This window comes from Macaca fascicularis, chromosome 4, assembly GCF_037993035.2.
Source record: "Macaca fascicularis isolate 582-1 chromosome 4, T2T-MFA8v1.1".
NCBI lineage: Eukaryota > Metazoa > Chordata > Mammalia > Primates > Cercopithecidae > Macaca > Macaca fascicularis.
The window spans coordinates 141983048-142004182 of record NC_088378.1 but is presented as its reverse complement, the minus strand read 5'-3'; the positions used below and the strand labels follow the sequence as shown (position 1 = coordinate 142004182).

At 50.1% G+C, this 21135-nt stretch overlaps 1 protein-coding gene across 2 annotated transcripts; it reads right to left on the bottom strand.

Annotated features, from left to right (window-relative positions):
- Positions 1-36: 36 nt before the first annotated feature.
- On the bottom strand, positions 37-20359 carry DHX16 (DEAH-box helicase 16). Of its 2 annotated transcripts, XM_074038588.1 has the most exons (21): positions 19985-20359; positions 19810-19865; positions 18327-18574; positions 18081-18243; positions 17688-17744; positions 12460-12714; positions 12050-12253; positions 11780-11971; positions 9875-9985; positions 9590-9705; positions 7269-7479; positions 6973-7071; positions 6709-6861; positions 3887-4027; positions 3531-3693; positions 3325-3443; positions 3132-3199; positions 2382-2544; positions 2122-2283; positions 1652-1825; positions 37-256 (listed from the first exon to the last, which is right to left on the bottom strand). In XM_074038588.1, exons 5-21 carry the CDS (start codon positions 17712-17714, stop codon positions 128-130), a joined length of 2487 nt encoding a protein of 828 aa, XP_073894689.1. In that variant the 5' UTR covers positions 17715-17744; positions 18081-18243; positions 18327-18574; positions 19810-19865; positions 19985-20359; the 3' UTR covers positions 37-127. The 2 variants fall into 2 exon arrangements, with proteins under 2 accessions (XP_073894689.1, XP_005553691.1); XM_005553634.4 differs by lacking the exon at positions 19810-19865.
- Between the last annotated feature and the right edge of the window lie 776 nt (positions 20360-21135).

Genomic DNA, 21135 nt, shown 5'->3' with positions numbered 1-21135 from the left:
TATCACTTTCTCTAGATCCCAAATATTCCCACAAGCTTTATTCCAAAAATAATTTTATTTAATAGGTATTAAATAATGTATAGAAGGAAAAGGAGCTGGTGTCACAGGTTCTGTTTACGTCCTTCTCTTACCCTAGCTCTTCTCGTGTTTTGCCTATTTTTTTGGGCATTTTCTTAGCATGGGGATCTTCTAGCTCCTTGGCCTTATAATAATGGGGAGCCACCTCCAGAAGCCAACTGCTCTCAATCTCCAGTACCTAGGAGGAGAGAGAAAAGATCAATGGAGTTCCCTTCTTTCCAACATAGATCTTTTGTGTATTATTATTTTTTTCGTAAATTGAAACAGGGTCTTGCTCTGTTGCCCAGGCTGGACTGCAGTGGCGTATCATGGCTCACTGCAGCCTCGACCTCCCAGGCTCAAAGCAGTCCTTCTGCCTCAGCCTCCCAAGTGGCTGAGACTACAGGCACACATCACAGTGCCCCATTAATTTTTTGTATAGATGGGGTCTCAGTATGTTGCCTGGGCTGATCTTGGCCTCCCAAAGTGCTGGGATCCTGCCTTGGCCTCCCAAAGTGCTAGGATGGTTTACAAGAATGAGCCACTATGCCCAGCCCCAACCTAGATCCTCATGTGTGTGGTCAAAAGTTATCTTTCCTCTTTGACTGCAGGGCTAGGGGTAAAGGTGCCTGGCTCTATTATTATATATCCAAAGGGCAGATACACCTCTATGTGTTATTCAAGATACCAAATAAGCTATTCCTAAGAAAAGTCTAGAACATGCCGGGCGTGGTGACTCACGCCTGTAATCCCAACACTTTGGGAGACTGAGGCGGGCGGATCATGAGGTCAGGAGTTCGAGATCAACCTGGCCAACATGGTGAAACCCTGTCTACTAGAAATACAAAAATTAGCTGGGCGTGGTGGTGGGCACCTGTAAGCCCAGCTGGAGGCTGAGGCAGGGGAATTGCTTGAAACTGGAAGGCAGAGATTGCATGAGCTGAGACTGTGCCACTGCACTCCAGCGTAGGCTACTGGAGTGCGAAACTCTTGTCTCAAAAAAAAAAAAAAAGAAAAGCCTAGAACATAGACAAAGTACACTGTGAGACAAGAGACACTCTGCTTTGTTCATTATAGCCCCAGCACCTATACAGTAGCCATTCAAATATGTATTGAATAAATGTCTAGTTCTCAGATCTTGGAAGATGCTGACACCTGTTAGAAAGGATGTCTTTGGGCTGGGCACAGTGGCTTACAACTGTAATCCCTGCACTTTGGGAGGCCGAGGCACACATTTAAGACCAGCCTGGCCAACATGGTGAAACCTCATCTCTACTAAAAATACCAAAAATTAGCCAGGCATTGAGGCTTGCACCTGTAATCTCAGCTACTTGGAAGGCTGAGGCATGAGAATATCTTGAACCCGGGAGGCAGAGGTTGCAGTGAGGCTAGATTGCGCCACTGCACTCCAGCCTGGGCAATAGAGCGAGACTCAGTCTCAAAAACAAAAACAAAACAAAGGATGTCTTTCTATTTTACCCTACCTTCCTCTTTCTGTACCAGTCCCAGCAACTTGAACCTGGGTTCTTAGCTTGTCAGGATACCATCTCTCTACATAGTCTCCACCTGTGTGGGCACAGGATGTTGTCCTCACCTGTCTCATGAACTCTTTGGTAGTCAAGACAAGTTCGTGGTAGAGCAGCCAGCGTGGCTGTTGCTCAAAGAGGGAGGAGTTGGGATGAATGAAGACCGTCTGCTGCTGTTTTACTGTGCGGTAGCCGCTCCGAGTCAACCGTGCCGTGTGGTAAAAGTAACCAGCAGTGATGGCCTAAGGAGCAGGCAGGAAAGAAAATCAATGGAAAAGGCAGACATCTGGGGACCCTAAGAGCTCACTACCTTTTTAATTCCAGCTTCAGGAAAACTAGAGAGGTAAGGAATGCATGAAGAACTTCCCAGGAATGAACCTCCAGTGGTCTGGGGAAGAAAGGGCCCTGGGAGGACACCGTCATACACAAGGGGAAGAGGGCATGCTCTCAGGCTGGAGGAACTGCTGCATGCCCCTAGAGAAGCTTGCTCCTGGGAAGGTACTGGGGGTGGAGAGCAGGAGGCTGAAGAAATGCTGACCTTGCGTACACGGATATAGTCCCCCTGGCAGGAACTGAGACCAACTTCCACACGTTCCAAGAGCCCTTCCAGCTGTTCCCGCACATCCCGGGCTCGGCGCATTGATCTGAACTGTACAAAGTTCTCATAGCACCACTGGGAAGAGTAACCACTCTCGGCCCACTGGGAAAAGGATTAAAAAGAAAGGAGAGACAGTTAAGTATACAGTAGGACTAAAGTCCCCCGGTGTCTCTCATTCCCACTCACCCAAGCCCAGTGACCTGTGTGTAAACATTTAGCAGAACCAGGTGGTCACCACCAGGGAGAAAGAAGTTGACACGGGCGTTGTCAGCATGGACGACCTTGTCCTTTGGTCGGTAGAAGATGGAGTTGTTGACAGAGAGCATGGCAGCCACTGTCAGGATCTCCTCTGAACAGCTGTACCTGGGACAGGAAGGGGAAAGCATGAGTTCAAAGCAAGACACATAGGAACAGATATGGTGGAGTGGGGAGTGATCACTGTGTGATGGATGTTCCCTCATGTGGAAAAGGCTGGTTGGCCTAATGGCTACAAAGCAGCCAGCAGATAGATTCTGGCAGCAGCCTGGGGGTCAAGGAGGTAGGGGCCATAGATGAAACACAGTCACAAAGGAGGGACATCCATGGAGGCAGGAGCAGGAAACACTGGGGACTTCTGAGGCTTCTGCAGAAAGTGTGCATTCACTATGTGCATTTGGAAAAGATCTCTGACAGCAGAGGAATGGCATTTAAAGGTCGTCCCTCCACAGCTACATTAAATGTTTTAGTTTCAAACCTTAGAAACGAGTAAGTTCCTCAAGGGGCCAGGCACAGTGGAATCAAGGATAGGATCAAGTGTCTTACCCTCAAAAGAGGGCAATCAGAGTTATCTAATACTTTCTTATGTGTTAAAGGATAATATGATGAAGAGAAAAAGACAAAGAGGACCACAGAGACAAGAGGAGGCCTGGCCAGTATGTGTGCTGGGAGACCAGGTGGAGGGGAGGGCTTACTTCTCAGAGGCTAAGATCATTTTGGACAGCATGGGGTCCACCGGCAGCTCTGCCATCTTTCGACCAGACTAGGGAGAGGAGAGAGAGAGTTGAGCTCAGTCCTCCCTCAGGTTTCCCACTACTACTACAGGGGCCCCTGGAGCCATCCTGACCCCTATCATCCTGCCCCAAGCCATGCTGCCCCCCAACTCACCGTAGTGAGCTCCCCAAGGTGGTTGAGGGCTCCCAGAGCATACAGCTGCTCCAAAGCCAGCAGCAGTGTCTCATATGGTGGAGCGTCCAGGAAATCAAAGTGCATTAGGTCATGGATCCCTAGACAGAGGTGTGACAGATGGAACACAGTCCCTTCAAAGGACAGTGACTCCAGCCCCTCCCTCCTCTCTCAGGTAGCCCAATCACCTAAGCTCTTGAGCAGCAACACGACATTGCCCAAGCTGGTCCTCTGGATCTCAGGCACTGTGGTTTCCTCAAGCTCGTGCTGATAGGCCCAGGCGGTATACAGGCGGAAGCACTTCCCTGCAGCCACTCGACCTGCCCTGCCAGCTCGCTGATTGGCTGAGGCCTGGAAAGAAAGGACAGCAGGCTGGCTGACAATTTGGTCAGGGAAAAGAGAAAAGGCAGTATTTACGCAAGAAATCTGGAAGGATGCAAACTGCTCATCCCCGCTCCCTAGGAAGGCCCCACTCTGCTTCTGAGTTGGACCTTCTCTGTGGGCCAACTCCACCTCCCCCACCTCCATGCGTTCCCAGGCTGACCTTGCTGCAGGGTGTGACAGTGAGCGATTCCATGCCTGTGCGGGGGTTGTAGCTCTTCTGCTTACAGAACCCCGGATCCAGCACATAAATGATGCCCTCGATGGTGAGTGATGTCTCAGCAATGTTTGTTGCCACAACCACCTGAGTGAGAGGATATGGGGTCACCCAGTGACCCCACCTACCTAGTTACCCAGAAAAAGTAATCTTGGAAAGTTAGGAGTAGTGAAGCAATTGCAGTAAGGGGCAGGAGCTGAAGGAATTAGTATTCAAGGTCAGGAGCAGGGGACAAGTCCAAAAGACAGGGGAGAGGGAAGCGGGGGCTGGGAGATAGCAGGGCCATAGGAAGAAAGAAAATGGAGAAGAGGATTTAGGGTTTTTTTGGGGGGAGGGTTGGGAAATGGGGGTGTTCAAGTTCCTGCCCCATCTTCCCCACCACCGCTTTCATCTTCACACAACACTTTCTGTAAGAGCCTCCTAACACGTCTCCCTGCTTCTGTTCCTACCCTCTGTCACATGGCATCCAGGACAGTCCTTTTAAAATACAAACCTGTCACATCACTCCCCATCCTTCAGTGGCTTCCTATCCTACTCTAGAATTTAATCCAAGCCCCTTAAAAGCCTGGATCACCTACCCCCGCTGCCTTTCTGACCTCATCTGCTAGCACTCCACCACCTCCCTCACTCCTCTCGCACACTGCTTTGCTCTGCCCACGTAAGTGCACTCCTCACTGGATTATTTGCATCAGCTGTTCCCTCTGTCTGGCACACTCTTCTCACAGGTATCAGCCTGGCTTCCTCCCTCACCTGGTTTGGGTCTCTGTTCCACTTTCCCCTGACTGAAGAGGCCCTCACTACACCTCAAGGAAAATACCTTCATGCCAGTCCTCACTCCCACCCCTCAGAGTCAAGTTCCATCCTGCTGTGCTACCTTGTATCTCTTCATAGCACTGGCCACAAATTGACATTATGTATTTATGCATCCACTGTTTCCCCAATAGACCACAAGTGCAAGTTTGTTAGGCTAGGGACTTGTTTTGTTCATCACTGTATCATCAACCCCTGTGTACCTGACACACAGAAGGAACTCATTAAATATTTGTTGAATGAAAGTTAAATCTCTCCTCAAAATCCTTTGATTGCTACTCAGCTGTCTAAAGTCCAAACTTCGCTGGGCACAGTGGCTCATGCCTGTAACCCAGCACTTTGGGAGGCCAAGGCAGGTGGATCACTCGAGGCCAGGAGTTCAAGACCAGCCTGGCCAACATGGCAAAACCCCGTCTCTACTAAAAATTAGCTGGGTGTTGGCCGGGCATAGTGGCTCATGCCTATAATCCCAGAACTTTGGGAGGCCAAGGTGGGTGGATCACCTGAGGTCAGGCATTCAAGACCAATCTGGCCAAAATAGCGAAACCTCATCTCTACTAAAAATACAAAAAATTAGCTGGGCGTGGTGGAGGGCGCCTATAATCCCAGCTGCTAGGGGGGCTGAGGCAGGAGAATCGCTTGAACCTGAGAGGCAGAGGTTGCAGTGAGCAGAGCTGGCGCCACTGCACTCCAGCCTGGGCAAGAGTGAGACTCCATCTCAAAAAAAAAAAAAAAAAATTTAGCTTGGTGTGGTGGTACACACCTGTAATCCCAGCTACTTGGGAGGCTGAGGCACAAGAATCACTTGAGCCTGGGAGGTGGAGGCTGCAGTGAGCCGAGATCTTGCCACTGCACTTCAGCCTAGGTGACAGAGCGAGACTCTGTCTCAAAAAAGAAAAATAAATAAAGTCCAAACTCTCCTGTCATCAAAGGCTCTCCCTAATCTTAGCCCCAAATTGTTTTTAGCCTTGTCTCCTACTCCTTCACCATATGAACCTCCCACTAAGCCTATTAGCTCACACTGACTTCAAACATACTTTGGGCCTTCCTCTGATAACTTCTCAGCCATTTTTCTTTTTTGAGACGGAGTCTCGCACAGTCACCAGGCTGGAGTGCCGTAGGGCAATCTCAGCTCACTGCAACCTCCTCCTCCCGGGTTCAAGCTATTCTCATGACTCAGTCTCCTGAACAGCTGGGATTATAGGCGCACGCCACCACGCCCGGCTGATTTTTGTATTTTCAGAAGAGGCAGGGTTTCACCATGTTAGCAAACCCGGTTTTGAACTACTGACCTCAAGTGATCCGCCCACCTCGGCCTCCGAAAGTCCTGGGACTACAGGCGTGAGTTACCATGCCTGACCTCAGCCTTTTCTCTTCTTTTTTGAGACAGAGTCTCACTCTGTCGCCCAGGCTGGAGTGCAGTGACACGATCTCAGCTCACTGCAAGCTCCGCCTCCTGGGTTCATGCCATTCTCCTGCCTCAGCCTCCCGAGTAACTGAGACTACAGGCGACCGCCACAACGCCCAGCTAATTTTTAAAAAAATTTTTTTAGTAGAGACAGGGTTTCACCGTGTTAGCCAGGATGGTCTTGATCTCCTGACCTTGTGATCTGCCCACCTCGGCCTCCCAAAGTGCTGGGATTATAGGTGTGAGCCACTGCACCTGGCCGACCTCAGCCATTTCTCTTAAAGGTCCATATCAAATCCCACCTCCTGGCACATCAAGGACTTCCCTTCTCCACTGAATCTACTGTGCTTATTTTCCAGATCACATATTTGGCTCTCTCTTGGTTCACACCATATTTCTCCTCCCTTCAGTCCCAGGGACAAAGGACTGACTGCTCCTCAGCTGTGTGCAGCAGTGCCCAGGGCTCACCTTGCATGGGGCAGGCACACAGCTTTTTCACTACTAGTTGTGGGAAGCACAGGGGTGAAGAGTGTGGGTTTCTCCAACTGACCTTTCGTGCCCCAGGTGGCGTGGGCTGGAAGATACGGGCCTGCATGTCAGAGGGCAGGTTGGCATAAATGGGCAGCACCAGGAGCTCCCGGATTTTGGAGCCCAGGCGGCGGCAGCGATCCTGAAGCATCTCACAGGCAGCCTCAATCTCCTCCTGGATAGAGGGTGGGGAGAGCAGCAGGGATCCCAGAGTCACAGAAGGCCAACATGCCGGCCCCATCTTCCCCTGAGATACACCCTCCCCTCTCCCAACCATGTCAGGCACCTGTCCTGTCAGGAACACCAGGATATCCCCAGGGGGCTGGGTCACGTGGATCTGCAACACAGATACAACACAAGCTTCCAAGTAGTCAGCCTCTGGAGCCTGGAGAGCAGAAAGAGATGCGGTCACAGGAGGGCCACCTGCTTAGGCAAACCTTTCCTCTCCTCCCCGTTCAACATATACTTTATCCTAGTTCCCCTTTGGACCTTCCACTCCATCTTTCCCTCCTTGGGATAACTTTCTCCAAAGGCCTCAGCTTTTCTGCCACAGACTTAAGCCCATCCTCCCTGAGGTAGCACCTTGGTGTAGAAGATGTCCACAGGAAACCTGCGTCCGGGGATTCGAAACACAGGGGCGTCATCAAAGAAGGTGGAGAAACGGGCAGTGTCCAGTGTGGCTGAAGCCACCAGGACCTTGAGCTCAGGTCGGAAGCGAGCAACATCCTTGATCAATCCAAAGAGAATGTCTGTGTGTAGGGTCCGTTCGTGAGCCTCATCCACCATCACCACACTGGGGAGGGAATAGGGCAGCAATGAGGGAGGAGCGCTGGGCAATGCAGTATCAGACACCAGGGTTCCCTGGACGAGAGGGGAGTGATGGACACAAAGAGCTCAAGAATGACTGTTGACGGAGGGGGGGTCTAAGGAGAACTCAGCCATCCCAGTTATGTAAGACCAACAGAAAGTCAGAGGCGGCCAGGGACCCATGATCTGCAACCTATCCCAGCCTCAGCAGACAATAGAAGCCAAGATGTAGAGGCTGCACTGAGGCCAGGACAAGTTAGACATACTCTCTAGTTCAGTCAAGAGTCTGCTTAGACTCAGTAGCTGCTCTTACTAGAAAAAGTTGAAGGATATGCTTTAGGCTGGGCACGGTGGCTCACACCTGTAATCCCAGCACTTTGGGAGGCCAAGGCAGGCAGATCACGAGGTCAGGAGTTTGAGATCAGCCTGGCCAATATGGCGAAACCCTGTCTCTTCTAAAAATACAAAAAAAATTAGCCAGGTGTGGTGGCGCACACCTGTAGTCCCAGCTACTCAGGTGGCTGAGGCAGGAGAATCGCTTGAACCCGGGAGGCAGAGGTTGCAGTGAGCCAAGATTGAGCCACTGCACTCCAGCCTGGGTGACAGAGCGACACTCTATGTAAAAAGAGGCCAGGTGCGGTGGTTCACGCCTGTAATCCCAGCACTTCGGGAGGCCGAGAAGGGTGGATCATGAGGTCAGGATATTGAGACCATCCTGGCCAACACGGTGAAACCCCGTCTCTACTTAAAAAAAAAAAAAAATTAGCCGGGCGTGGTGGCGGGCGCCTGTAGTTCCAGCTACTCGGGAGGCTGAGGCAGGAGAATGGCATGAACCTGGGAGGCGGAGCTTGCAGTAAGCCGAGATTGCACCAATGCACTCCAGTCTGGGTAACAGAGCCAGACCTGCTAAGAAGGATTCTTCTTTTGCAGAGAGGAGCAAGTTAAGCCTTTCTACCCCAACTCTCAGAGGACTCTGCATGCTCCCTGGTTTCTCCTAACTCAGTTATGTGCATGACACCTTCTTTCTCTTTGCTTTATTTTTTGGCTTTTCTGGATGGCAGCCAAGTCTCAGGAACTCATCCTCATCTTCCCCTACCCACCTCTCTGACCTCAACTCTTTGTCCCTAACCCTAACTGTGATGGTGAAGCCCCCAGTCATTCCACAAAGCAGGCTGGCTCGATGGGCAAAAATATCTGCATCAGGCCCTCTTGCACTGGCTGGCTCTCCATGGGTTCTCAGAGATTTTTTGCAAGGGATATGAAGGATAAAATCCTATCTGTCCAATCACTCCACTGTGATCTTCCAGGGCCAGAAATTCACAGCCTCTGAAGAGTCAAAAAAGGGCACATATTGTTCAGCTGGCCTGACCCCAACCCCAGCACATTCATGAATCCCTTTTCCCCCTCAACACATGTTCAACCAACCTCTGCTTGGCCATTTCCAGCACTAAGAGCTCATTATTCACAGACCAAGCTACCCAAGACTTGTGTGGAGGGCCAAGATCCAGAGTCCAACCACTCTGACAGGCCCTGCAATCTCCAACACTCTGAGGGTTATTTAGCCATCGGTATTGAGTTGGAATCTGTCTCCCTGTAACCTCCCCATGGCTCCTAGCTGTATCCTGTAGGGTTACATAAACCAAGTCTCATCCTTCTTTCCATGTCACAGCCTTCACATATTTAGAGGGAACCAGGATGCCTCTCCTGCTTCTCCCTCTGAGCTGAGCATTCCAGGTGTTTTCAAATGGTCTCCACATGGCATTTCAAGCCTCCGCAGCAATGCTATGCTATCCTGGTTGTTTCCTAACCCTGGAGATGAATGGGGAAAGAAGAAGAGGCTTTCTCTACAATCTCTTCTATCCTCCAGCCCCATCTCCGTGGTACCTGGAGGTCAGTTCAAGGACCGTTTGAACCATAACGATATAAGAACTGGTGGATTAATCAGAAGACAATGGCTGAATTGGCTGGGTGGCAAGAAATGAGAGAAAAGCCAGAGATTAGAGATCCAGGAGAGAACTGAGTGGGAGGGAGGCGGCAGCACAGGGGGAAGAGAATGTGGGCAGCTCTCTCATGGGAGATGAGGGCCCTGTATGTACCTGTAACTCGCAAGGTCAGGCTCAGAGAGGAACTCCCGGAGAAGCATCCCATCTGTCATGTAGCGGAGGACAGTTCGCTCTGATGTGCAGTCCTCAAAGCGGATACTGTAGCCAACCTGGTCAAGGGAAACCATTAGCAACCAAGTGTTGGATGGTGTGCCCTGAAAGGAACTTGGGGAAAGGTGAAGTGGGGCAGCACCAAGACTTCTGCCGTAGGGACCTGAGGGCAGTGTAGACTGAGTCACAGACCCCAGTCTCTACCCCCCAGTTCCCTAGAAATCTCACCTCATTCCCAAGCTTCACACCCATCTCCCGGGCCACTCGGGCGGCTACACTCATGGCGGCCACTCTCCGGGGTTGGGTGCAGGCAATCTTCATACCCTTCTTTGTATAACCCTGAATGACAAGGAAGAAAGAAGAGGTTTACCCTTTGCTAAATATGCCCCCTGGGACCAGGTACAATTCAGAGAAAGAAGTTGTAAAAGCCAGACAGGAGAAAAGGAGGAAAAGACAGATGCTGAATACCAGAAAAGAAGGGCAAATAGATAGGATGACAGACCTAGGGCCCTCAAAGGGGGTCCTCACCTAGCTCTGGGTAATTAAGTTCATGGCTCTGCTAGACTTGAGCTGGAAAAGAACAGATTAGCTGAGGCAGAGTCAGCTAAGGTAAAAAGCAGGAAGGCTGGGCACAGTGGCTCATGCCTATAATCCTAGTACTTTGGGAGGCTGAGGTGGGAGGATTGCTTGAGCTCTGGAGTTCGAGACCAGCCTGGGCAATGTAGTGTGACAAAAAAATTAAAAATTAAAAACTTTGGCCAGGCCCAGTGGCTCACGCCTGCAATCCCAGCACTTTGGAAGGCCGAGCCAGGCGGATCTCCTGGGGTTGGGAGTTTGAGACAAGCCTGGCCAAAATGGTAAAACCCTGTCTTTACTAAAAATACAAAAAAGTAGCCGGGCATGGTGGTGCATGGCTGTAATTCCAGCTACTTGGGAGGCTGAGGCAGAAGAATCACTTGAACCTGGGAGGCAGAGGTTGCAGTAAGCCAAGATCATGCCACCGCACTCCAGCCTAGACAAAAGGGCAAGAGTCTGTCTCAACAACAACAAAAAACAAAACAAAACAAAACAAATTTCAGGCCAGGTGTAGTGGCTAACACCTGTAATTCTAGCACTTTGGGAGGCCAAGGTGGGCAGATCATGAGGTCAGGAGATTGAGACCATCCTGGCCAACATGGTGAAACCCCATCTCTACTAAAAATACAAAAATTAGCTGAGTGTAGTGGTGTGCACCTGTAGTCCCAGCTACTCGGGAGACTGAGGCAGGAGAATCACTTGAACCTAGGAAGCGGAGGTTGCAGTGAGTCAAGATCGCACCACTGCACTCCAGGCTGGCGACAGAGCGAGACTCCACCTCAAAAAAACAAAAAATGTTTAATATGGGCATGGTGGTGTGCACCTCCCAGATACTCAGGAGGCTGAGGTGGGAGGATCTCTTGAGCCCAGGAGTTCCAGCTTGCAGTAAGTCATGATGGTGCCACATCACTCCAGCTTGGGCATCAGAGCAAGGGCCTCCAAAATAGGGCAGGGGCCAGGCACAGTGGCTCATGCCTGTAATCCCAGCACTTTGGGAGGTTGAGGCGACTGGATCACTTGAGGTCAGGAGTTCGAGACCAGCCTGGCCACATGGTGAAATCCCATCTCTACTAAAAAATAAGCCAGGTGTGGTGGCGCATGCCTGTAATTCCAGCTACTTTGAAGACTGAGGCAGGAGAATTGCTTGAACCCAGGAGTAAGAGGTTGCAGTGAGCCGAGATCGTGCCACTGCACTCCAGCCTGGGTGACACAGCAAGACTCCCATCTCCAAAAAAAAAAAAAAAAAAATCAAAAAGACAAGAAAATAGTCCTTTACCTTCTTGTTTTTTGGCCAGGCTGGAGTACAGGGAGGTCCACATTTACACACATGTCCCACTCCACCTATCCACCTACCCGTGCTTCTAACCTGAATGAAATGAATGCAGGAAGTGAGAACAGAAATGTGAAAAGGGTATGGTCTTTATTCTCAAGAATTTCACAATTTAGTGGAAAAGATGGGTAAGTGACTACTAAAAATGCAATGTAAAAGGAGCACTGATAGGAATGAGGACATTGATGCCAGGTGCCCTGGCAAGCTGAAGGGTGAGATGACTGTACCTCCTCAAAGAGATACTGCGGGATCTGGGTGGTCTTCCCTGAGCCTGTCTCGCCTTCAATGATGAGGACTTGGTGATTTGCAATAGCAGCCAGGAGCTCCTCTCGAAATGGGAACACCGGGAGGCTGCGGCGGACAGCCTGTATGGACTCTTTCTGCTGGGCCTGAGTTGAGGTGGGTGGAGCTGATGGCTCCTAAGGAAAGAGGAGGAGATGTGAGCGAAATAGCTCGCTTCAGGTCCTTCTCAGAATATCTCCCAGCTCTCCTCTTACCTCATCACCCTGGAGCTGAGTGGCCCGGACAAACTCAATGGTCTCCTCCTCCTCCAGCACCAGTTGATACTTGGGCTCCTGGGAGGCAGCATCTCGGGCCCCAAACTTCAGGGATGCTGCCCCAAGCCGCGCCTCTTCCCAGCGCCGCTGCTCCTCCCCAGGGGCTCCTGATTCCTCCTCCACTAGATCCACAGCTCGGGCTGGCTACAGAGAGCGAGGATATGTGAAGACTTGAAAACAGAGGATGTCCTCTCTGCCCACCCCCCTCCTCCCATAACTACCCCCGCCCACTGCCCACTGGGAAAGGCAAGGCAAGAAAGGGGCTGACCCAGGGGTTGCCCAATCCCCTGAAGCCTTCCCCACAATTTGTCTTAGGGACCAAGGCTGAAGCAGATGCCGCTTCGCCTCACCTGTCCTCGGGTTTCCTTGGGCATGTGGTAGCGATTGGTGGCCTCCAGCTTCTCCTGCTCCCCAGCTGCCCGGTACTCCCGGGCGAGATCCCGCACTCGCCGCTTATATTTGAGCTCCTGCCGCTCATGCCGGCTCAGCTCGACATCCCCAAAAAGGAACTCCTCATCAGCCAGCTCCGCCTCCAGGTCCTCAAGCTTCTCTCGCTCCCGCTTAGCCAGGTACTCTCGGCGAGATTTCTTCCGCAGCTCAGGGACCTGAGTTGGGAAAGGACAGTCGAATCCTTATCTTGCTGGAGCAGCAACCCCTTTCTCTACCAATCCCTAAAAAGGAAAAATTCCCTGACAGGCGGCCATGAGAACCTAAGGATGCACCCTCCACCTTCCCTCTGCAATGCACAACCAAAACAATGACATACTCAAATCTGGGCCTCTTTGGATGTTACATACTGACGCCACACCCTATCTTCCTGCAGCCGAATCCAGCTGGAAAGTCCTCTCGGGCAGCATTATCATCTTTGTTAAAACAGATACATCAGGGAGATGTCTGCATAGCTTTATTTTACTCTTGCCATTTTATTCAAATTAGTGGAAAGGGGGAAAATAAAAGGCTAATCCAGTATTTAGCAGCACAGGACTCAAACTGAAAACAATTCAGACAAAGATAGAAACCAGTGGGGGTGCCAACAGGAGGCAATCTTCAGCCCTAGTTAGATGTTCCTTGGTCTTAAACTGTATGACTATAGTTTGAGGAAGAGAGAAAAACTGATTATAAAAAAGGTAGGACTACAGCATCAGAGTGTTTCTGTAAGGCAAATGTAATCAGGGATGTTTGGCTCTCTGGTACTAACCTCTCTTCACCATGCTATGTGTCACTTAGTTTCTACACATTTACCTTTGATACAAACTTTTCAGGACACATTATGGATGACAGCAGAAAACTGGCAATATCTGTAAGGCCCTTTCCTGCCAGGAGTCCTCCCACTATGACAACATCATCTTCCCTGTGATCCCAACTTCCTCTACTGCAAGGTCAAAGCCCCTCTGGTGGTCGGGCGGGCGCAGTGGCTCACACCTGCAATCCCAGCACTTTGAAAGGCTGAGGCGGGTAGATCCCCTGAAGTCAGGAGTTCGAGACCAGCATGGCCAACATGGTGAAACCCCCATCTCTACTAAAAATACAAAAATTAGCCGGGCACGGTGGTGGGCACCTGTAATCCCAGCTACTTGGGAGGCAGAGGCAGGAGAATTGCTTAAACCCGGGAGGCGGAGGTTGCAGTAAGCTTAGATCACGCCACTGCGCTCCAGCCTGAGCGACAAGAACAAAACTCCATGTTAAAAAAAAAAGCCCCTCTAGTGTTTTACCCTTAAGGGGCCTGGTTCTACTTAGTTGCTTGGCTTTTCTTGTTTGTTCTGTAAAGACTTAAAATGCAGTTTATGATCACGACCTAATCTAAGTACCACAGTCAAATATTCCTTCAATGGAAGAGGAAGATAGATTTTTTTTTAATATGGGTAAAAAATCAGAGCAATTTGAGCACTAAAAAGAATAATGATGTGAGATTATAAAATACTGAAAAATAAAAATTCTTGGATCCAACATGACACACACAAACAAAAAACAAGGGAAAAAAAAATCTGTCTCCAGTGAAATGACTGTTACACCAAACTCCTTACTCTAAAAGTTGGTATTTAAAAGGAAACAAACATTTACCCTGGTTTTTAAGAAGGAACTGTAGCTTGTTCCTAGTTGTTAAGGAAAAGCTCTTCTTCATAGACAAATTCTAGCCAATACATGTAACAGGAATGACAGAATCAAAAAATCACCATTTTGCAATCCCCAACAAAATAACATGTTCAGGAAAGGATTACCAGTGGCTGCTAAAAGCATTCGATGAAAGGCTATTGGTAGAAAGGATATCAATACTAATAGATACACAACTGGATAGTATGTCCCCGTGATATGACATAATATGAAGTGCACATCACCGCCCAAGAAGTGTTCCTGCCACAACTGTTTAATCTGAGTGTAGACAAGCTTTAGACCCAATTGCCACTTTAAAGAAAGCACAGGGCAGAGAAGTACTTAACACCATAAGATAAGGATCAGACAAATCCAGAATGTAGGACACTGCAAGGTGAGAGAGAGAGAGAGAGAAACAAACTTAAAATCTAATAACCAAATGCAATGCATGAACCTTGACTGCATTGTTAGGAAAAAGCAGTCATTAAAGTTATTTTGGGGGTAATGAGGGAATCTTTGATTGTACAGAGATCTTAGTCGATACGTAAGAATTGCTGTTCAACTTCCTGACTGTGACAAGAGCATTCTGATTTTAGAGGACAATGTCTTTATCCTTAGCAGGTACATACTGATGTACTTAGAGATAAAATGCTATGATGTCTAAGACTCTTTTAAATGATCTGAAAAGAACATACCACATTTAGGGCCGGGCGCGGTGGCTCAAGCCTGTAATCCCAGCACTTTGGGAGGCCGAGGCGGGTGGATCACGAGGTCAGGAGATCGAGACTATCCTGGCTAACATGGTGAAACCCCGTCTCTACTAAAAATACAAAAAACTAGCCGGGCGTGGTGGCGGGCGCCTGTAGTCTCAGCTACTTGGGAGGCTGAGGCGGGAGAATGGCGTGAACCCGGGAGGCGGAGCTTGCAGTGAGCCGAGATCACGCCACTGCACTCCAGCCTGGGAGACACAGCAAGACTCCGTCTCAAAAAAAAAAAAAAAAAAAAAAAAGAACATACCACATTTACAAAGACAATGCAAATATTGCCCACAGTATTAACCATTTTTCAAACTGAATAGTGTATATGAGTGTTCTTTTTTCTATTCTTTCAACTTCCCTATGTGCTTAAATATTTTTGTAATTGAAAAAGAAAAATTACAGCTGGGCACAGTGGCTCATGCCTGTAATCCTAACACTTTGGGAGGCCGAGGGGGATGGATCACCTAAGGTCAGGAGTTTGAGATCAGACTGGCCAACATGGCGAAACTGCGTCTCTACTAAACACACAAAAGTAAGCCGGGCATGCTAGTGCATGTCTGTAGTCCCAGCTACTCGGGAGGTTGAGGCAGGAGAATCACTTGAACCCGGGAGGCAGAGGTTGCAGTGAGCCGAGATCATGCCACTGCACTCCAGCCTGGGCAACAGAACGAGACTCCGTCTCAAGAAAAAAAAAAGAAAGAAAAAAAAAGAAAAATTAAATTCAGGCCAAAACAGTACCACCACCACAACTGCATTGAGATGTCTCAGAAGCCTAACCACAGTCAATTTCAGGAAGAGATATGAGATAAATTGGTCAGGAGAGACCTCCAAGAGTAGGCCAGGCACACGGTGGCTCACGCCTGTAATCCTAGCACTTTGGGAAGCCGAGGCAGGTGGATCACCTGAAGTCAGGAGTTCAAGACCAGCCTGACCGACATGGAGAAACCCTGTCTCTACAGAATTAGCCAGGCGAGATAGCTCATGCCTATAATCCCAGCTACTGTGGAAGCTGAGGCAGGAGAATCGCTTGAACCTGGGAGGCAGAGGTTGCAGTGAGCCAAGATCACGCCATTGTACTCCAGCCTGGGCAACAAGTGCAAAACTCTGTCTCAAAAAAATAAATAAATAAAAGGCTGGGCATGGTGGCTCACGCCTGTAATCCTAGCACTTTGGGAGGCCGAGGTGGTCGGATCACGAGGTCAGGAGATCAAGATCATCCTGGCTAACACGGTGAAACCCTGTCTCTACTAAAAAAATACGAAAAACATTAGCCGGGCGTGGTGGCGGCCGCCTGTAGTCCCAGCTACTCGGGAGGCTGAGGCAGGAGATTGGCATGAACCCAGGAGGCGGAGCTTGTAGCGAGCCAAGATCACACTACTGCACTCCAGCCTTGGGGACAGAGAGAGACTCCGTCTCAAAAAAATAAATAAAAATAAATAAATAGATAAATAAAATTTAAGAAGTAAAAAGGGCCAGGCGTGGTGGCTCAGGCCTGTAATCCCAACACTTTGGAAGGCCAAGGCGGGCAGATCACAAGGTCAAGAGATCAAGACCATCCTGGCCAACATGATGAAACTCCCTCTCTACTAAAAATACAAAAAATTAGCCGAGTGTGGTGGTGCGGGTCTGTAGTCCCAGCTACTCGGGAGGCTGAGGCAGGAGAATCGCTTGATTCCTCCACCAGGGAGGCAGAGGTTACAGTGAGCTGAGATCACGCCACCACACTCCAGCCTGGCAACAGAGTAAGACTCCACCTCAAAAATAAATAAATAAATATTAACAATAAAACAAATAAAAAGAAGGCAGGGCACGGTGGCTCACGCTTATAATTCCAGCTCTTTGGGAGGCCAAGGTGGGTGGATCACAAGGTCAGGGGTTCGAGACCACCCTGGCCAACATGGTGAAACCTCGTCTCTACTAAAGATAAAAAAAATTAGCCAGGTGTGGTGGTGTGCTCCTGTAATCCCAGCTACCTGGGAGGCAGAGGTTGCAGTGAGCCGAGATCGCGTCATTGCACTCCAGCCTGGGCGAAAGGACAGCGTGTGCCCCTCTCCATTTCAAAAAAAAGAAAAAAAGTAAGAAAAAAAAAGGAGCTCCAAGTGTCTCAAAATTCTATTGCGGAATCTAAGTGTGGCTTTACTTGACAAGACCAGGCCTTTGGAAAACAGCTTACCCTACCTAGTTTCATACCATAAAAAGTTCAGTTTATGAATTATGAGGGCTCTGCTCCTGTTCAGTGAGAAGACACAGGGAGATCACAAAGCCATATAAGGGGTGCAAGAATTAGGTGGTGGGAAGGTATTTGGAGATGGTGTGCCTAAGCTGAATGGTTAGCACATTCCTGTACAGTGGGACTGCTGCCCTGCCCTTGTCCTCCAGCAACCTTCTTGACAACATTCCAGCTGCCTCACATCTCATTAGGACTCAGGAATAGGGAAAGCTCACGATTTAATTCACTAATAGAGTATATTTGATTCTAAAGTTAAGAGTCAAGGAGGACTTATGGGTAGCCTCCTTTCCCCTACAACTTAAGAGGGCTCCTTCCCTCGACAACATAAGTCTGTCCTCAGCTGGCTCCTGACAACCAAGCCCCTCCTCTAGAGACCTGACCACTCCATCAGCATCCACACCGTGCTTCCTCTGTATTCTCTCTCCCTATACGTAACCACTCTATCAGACGGTCTTCCCTTTTGTCTTCTGATCTTGGGTCCCTGGGCCCTGGGACTCACCATGGCCTTCCGGTCTTCCTCGGCCATCTTGAGGCGCTTCTGAGCTTCTTCATAAGCCTAGAAAAAAAAAAAACAAGAATAGAGGGGTGTGAGGCCAAAGAGCCCCCACACTGACAGCTGCTCCTCTTTAGAATCACAAGGATCATTCAGATGTACCCTAACACAAAAAATGTCCCCTCTCAGTGAGGGATCTGTATGATTGCAGGTACAGTAGAGTTGCCTTAGCCACAGGATGCACAGGGCTTCTCTCACCTCATCTCTCCCCACAGAGGGGAACATCTCACTAGAGAAAGCCCCTTGTCTTCCCAGAGATCACCATCTCTGCAATCACAGCCAACCTCACATTTCACCCTGGGATCTTGGGGATTTACAGAACGTGCTGCTCCTGTTCACCTTCTTGTCTGACCGCTCCAGGACATTTCGAGTCCGATCCTTGTCCCGCTGTCGAACCCTCTCAGCAAAGGCATCACGCTCCTCCAGGTCCTGAAGGCGCTCACGCTCTGTCCGTTCCCACTCATCTTCTGACTCTGGCTTCTCTGTCTGCTGTTTACTCCCCCTGCAGCCCATCCAGGGGATTAAATAAGGGCATTGAGCACACTTCAGCCTGCCCCATCCTCCCTCGCCCTGCTTCTGACTTACCCTGTTTTCTTCTTCCCTTTCTCAGAAGCCTCTTCCTCCTCTTCTTCCTCCTCTTCCTCACGCTTCTTCCTGAGGTGTTTCCGCTTTTTACGTTTCTTCTGGAGGCTGCTTCCAGCCCTACTCACAGTCTCCTCACTGCTCTCTTCACTGTCTTCCAACAACCTATAAGATCGGTTCTTCTCCAGCAGGGCTCGGGCCTCTCGCTCTGCTGCCCGCGCTGGCTTTTCTACCACTGCCTTTCGTGGTACCTGTCAGTAGAGGGGAAGATAAGGAGGTCTGAGCAACTCCTGATCTCTGCCCTCCCACTTAGCTCTAGCTCTGTTCCTAATTTAAGCAATTACTTAGTCTCCCCCCGCCCGCCGAGATGGAGTCTTGGTCTGTCACCCGGAGCTGGAGTGCAATGGTGTGATCTCGGCTCACTTCAACCTCCACCTCCTAGGTTCAAGCAATTCTCCTGCCTCAGCCTCCCAAGTAGCTGGGATTACAGGCGCCTGCCACCACACCTGACTAATTTCTGTATTTTTAGTAGAGATGAGGTTTCACCATGTTGGCCAGGTTGGTCTCAAACTCCTGACCTCATGATCCAGTTGCCTGGGCCTCCCAAAGTGCTGGGATTACAGGCGTGAGCCACCGCACCCGGGCACAATTACTTAGTTTTAAACCAGCTAACCAGCCTTCATTCTGTCTTCCTCATGGCTTCACCCCATGTTTATCATCCTGAATGGGGCCCACAGCTTTTTGGCTTTTTTTACAGACAGGGTTTCACTCTGTCCCTCTTGGGCTCAAGTGATCCTCCCACCTCAGGCTCCTAAGTAGCTGGAAACACAGGTGCACACTACAACGCCCAATTAATTTTTAAATTTTTTGTAGGGAGGTTTCACTATGTTGCCCAGGCTGGTCTCGAACTCCTGGGCTCAAATGATCCTCCTGCCTCAGCCTTCTGGGGTGCTGGGATTACAGGTGTGAGCCACTGCACCGGGCCTCCTCTGTTAATTAAACGGCTGAAAGGAAGTTCAGAAGCTGAGGGGGGACGGGCAAGGTGGCTCACGCCTGTAATCCCAGCACTTTGCGGGGCTGAGAGAGGAGGACTGCTTGAGCTGAGGAGTTAGAGACCAGCCTGCGCAACACACCAAGGCCTCGTCTCTAAAAATAAAAATAAAAATAAAAGATATTAGCCGGGGGTGGTGGCGCATGCCCATAGTCCCAGCTACTGGGGAAGATGAGATGGGAGGGTCGCTTCAGCCAGGGAGATCGACGCTGTAGTGAGCCGTGATCTTATGACCGCACTCCAGCCTGGGCGACAGGGCGAGCGAGGCTGTGTCTCTCAAAAAAAAAAAAAAAAAAAAAAGGAAAGAAAGAAAGAAAAAGAAAGAAATGCAGAAACTAAGATCCCTACTGAATCGCAATCTGCATTTTAACAAGGGCCCTGGATGCATGTTAAGAGTTCGAAAAACACCGTTCTATTGCGTTTAACCCGACACACCTAAGCCCTCCTCAATCTTCTCCACTGAGCTGGGCGTCCAGCAGCTAGCACAGTACCTAGGCGACAACGGACAAAGAATAAGTGCTTGTGAACTGAGCTTTCTTAACTCCTCGATGGACCGTTAGGCCAGCCTCATCGGGACAAATCACAGGACCCCTCCCCACCCTGCCGACACCTTGTTCCAGAGTCTCAGGGCGAAGTCCCGGGCCGGTCCACTGAGATCCAAAGTATCAGTGTCTCGTAGGCGCTGCACGAACTCCTCGGCCGACGTGCAGCGCTGTGCAGTACCGATCAGGAACTGGGCGACGTGCCGCTCGCTCAGCCCCAACACCGAGTGCAGCTCGTCCTGAACCCAGCGCTCCAGCCCCGCCGGCGTCGCCATGGCGACCCACGCTCCCTGCTCCCAGCCCTGAAGCGTCGGGCAGCCCCGTTCACTGCTGGGCCGGTCGGAGGCCTGGAGCCCTCGGCTGGAGCCTCAGCTTCGCAAGGCGGCTACCTTGGGACCTCTAGGATCAATTTCCGACATCCCAAAGCCGTCGTCCGGTACCGCAAAGCCCGGAAGGGGCTGCACTTTTTCCGGCCTCTAAGCACTACGGTGGCCGAGCGAGTTCAAACCTCGCGGAACCATGCCTGAAAGTTCGGAGTAATTCTTTTTTCTTCATTTCCGCCTCTATCCAGTTTCTCTGACGCCCCCTGATGGTCAGTTCGTGAGTGCTTCCCTAACGCATTCATTCAACAAGTGAAATCAATTTAATGGAGGCCTAATGTGTGCTCATTGCTTTCCGTCGCTGGGATCTAGCAGAGGACAAATCAAAAGTTCCTTACCAAATTTACATTTTGCGGTGGGGGAGGGACAGGATACATAATAAATAAAGTATGGAAGTTTTATAGAGCCAAAAACTCTACAAAGTAAGGGACAACCGAAATTCTATTTCAGATTGGAAGATGGGGTCCATGCTCATGAAGCATATTAGCCGTGTTGGCCGGGCGCGGTGGCTCACGCCTGTAATCCCAGCACTTTGGGAAGCCAAGACGGGCAGATCACTTGAGGTCAGGAGTTCGAGGCCAGCCTGGCCAAGATGGCTAAACCCTGTCTCTACTAAAAATATAAAAATTAGCCGGGTGTGGTGGCGTGCGCCTGCAGCCCCAGGTACTCGGGAGGCTGAGGCAGGAGAATCGTTTGTACCTGCGAAGCGGAGCTTGCAGTGAACCGAGATCCCACCACTGCACTCCAGCCTGAGCGACAGAGGAAGACTCTGTCTCAAACAAACAAAAAAGTGACCTTTGCTAGGATTGGTTTGCCTGCAGCAGGAGTGAAGACAGGTC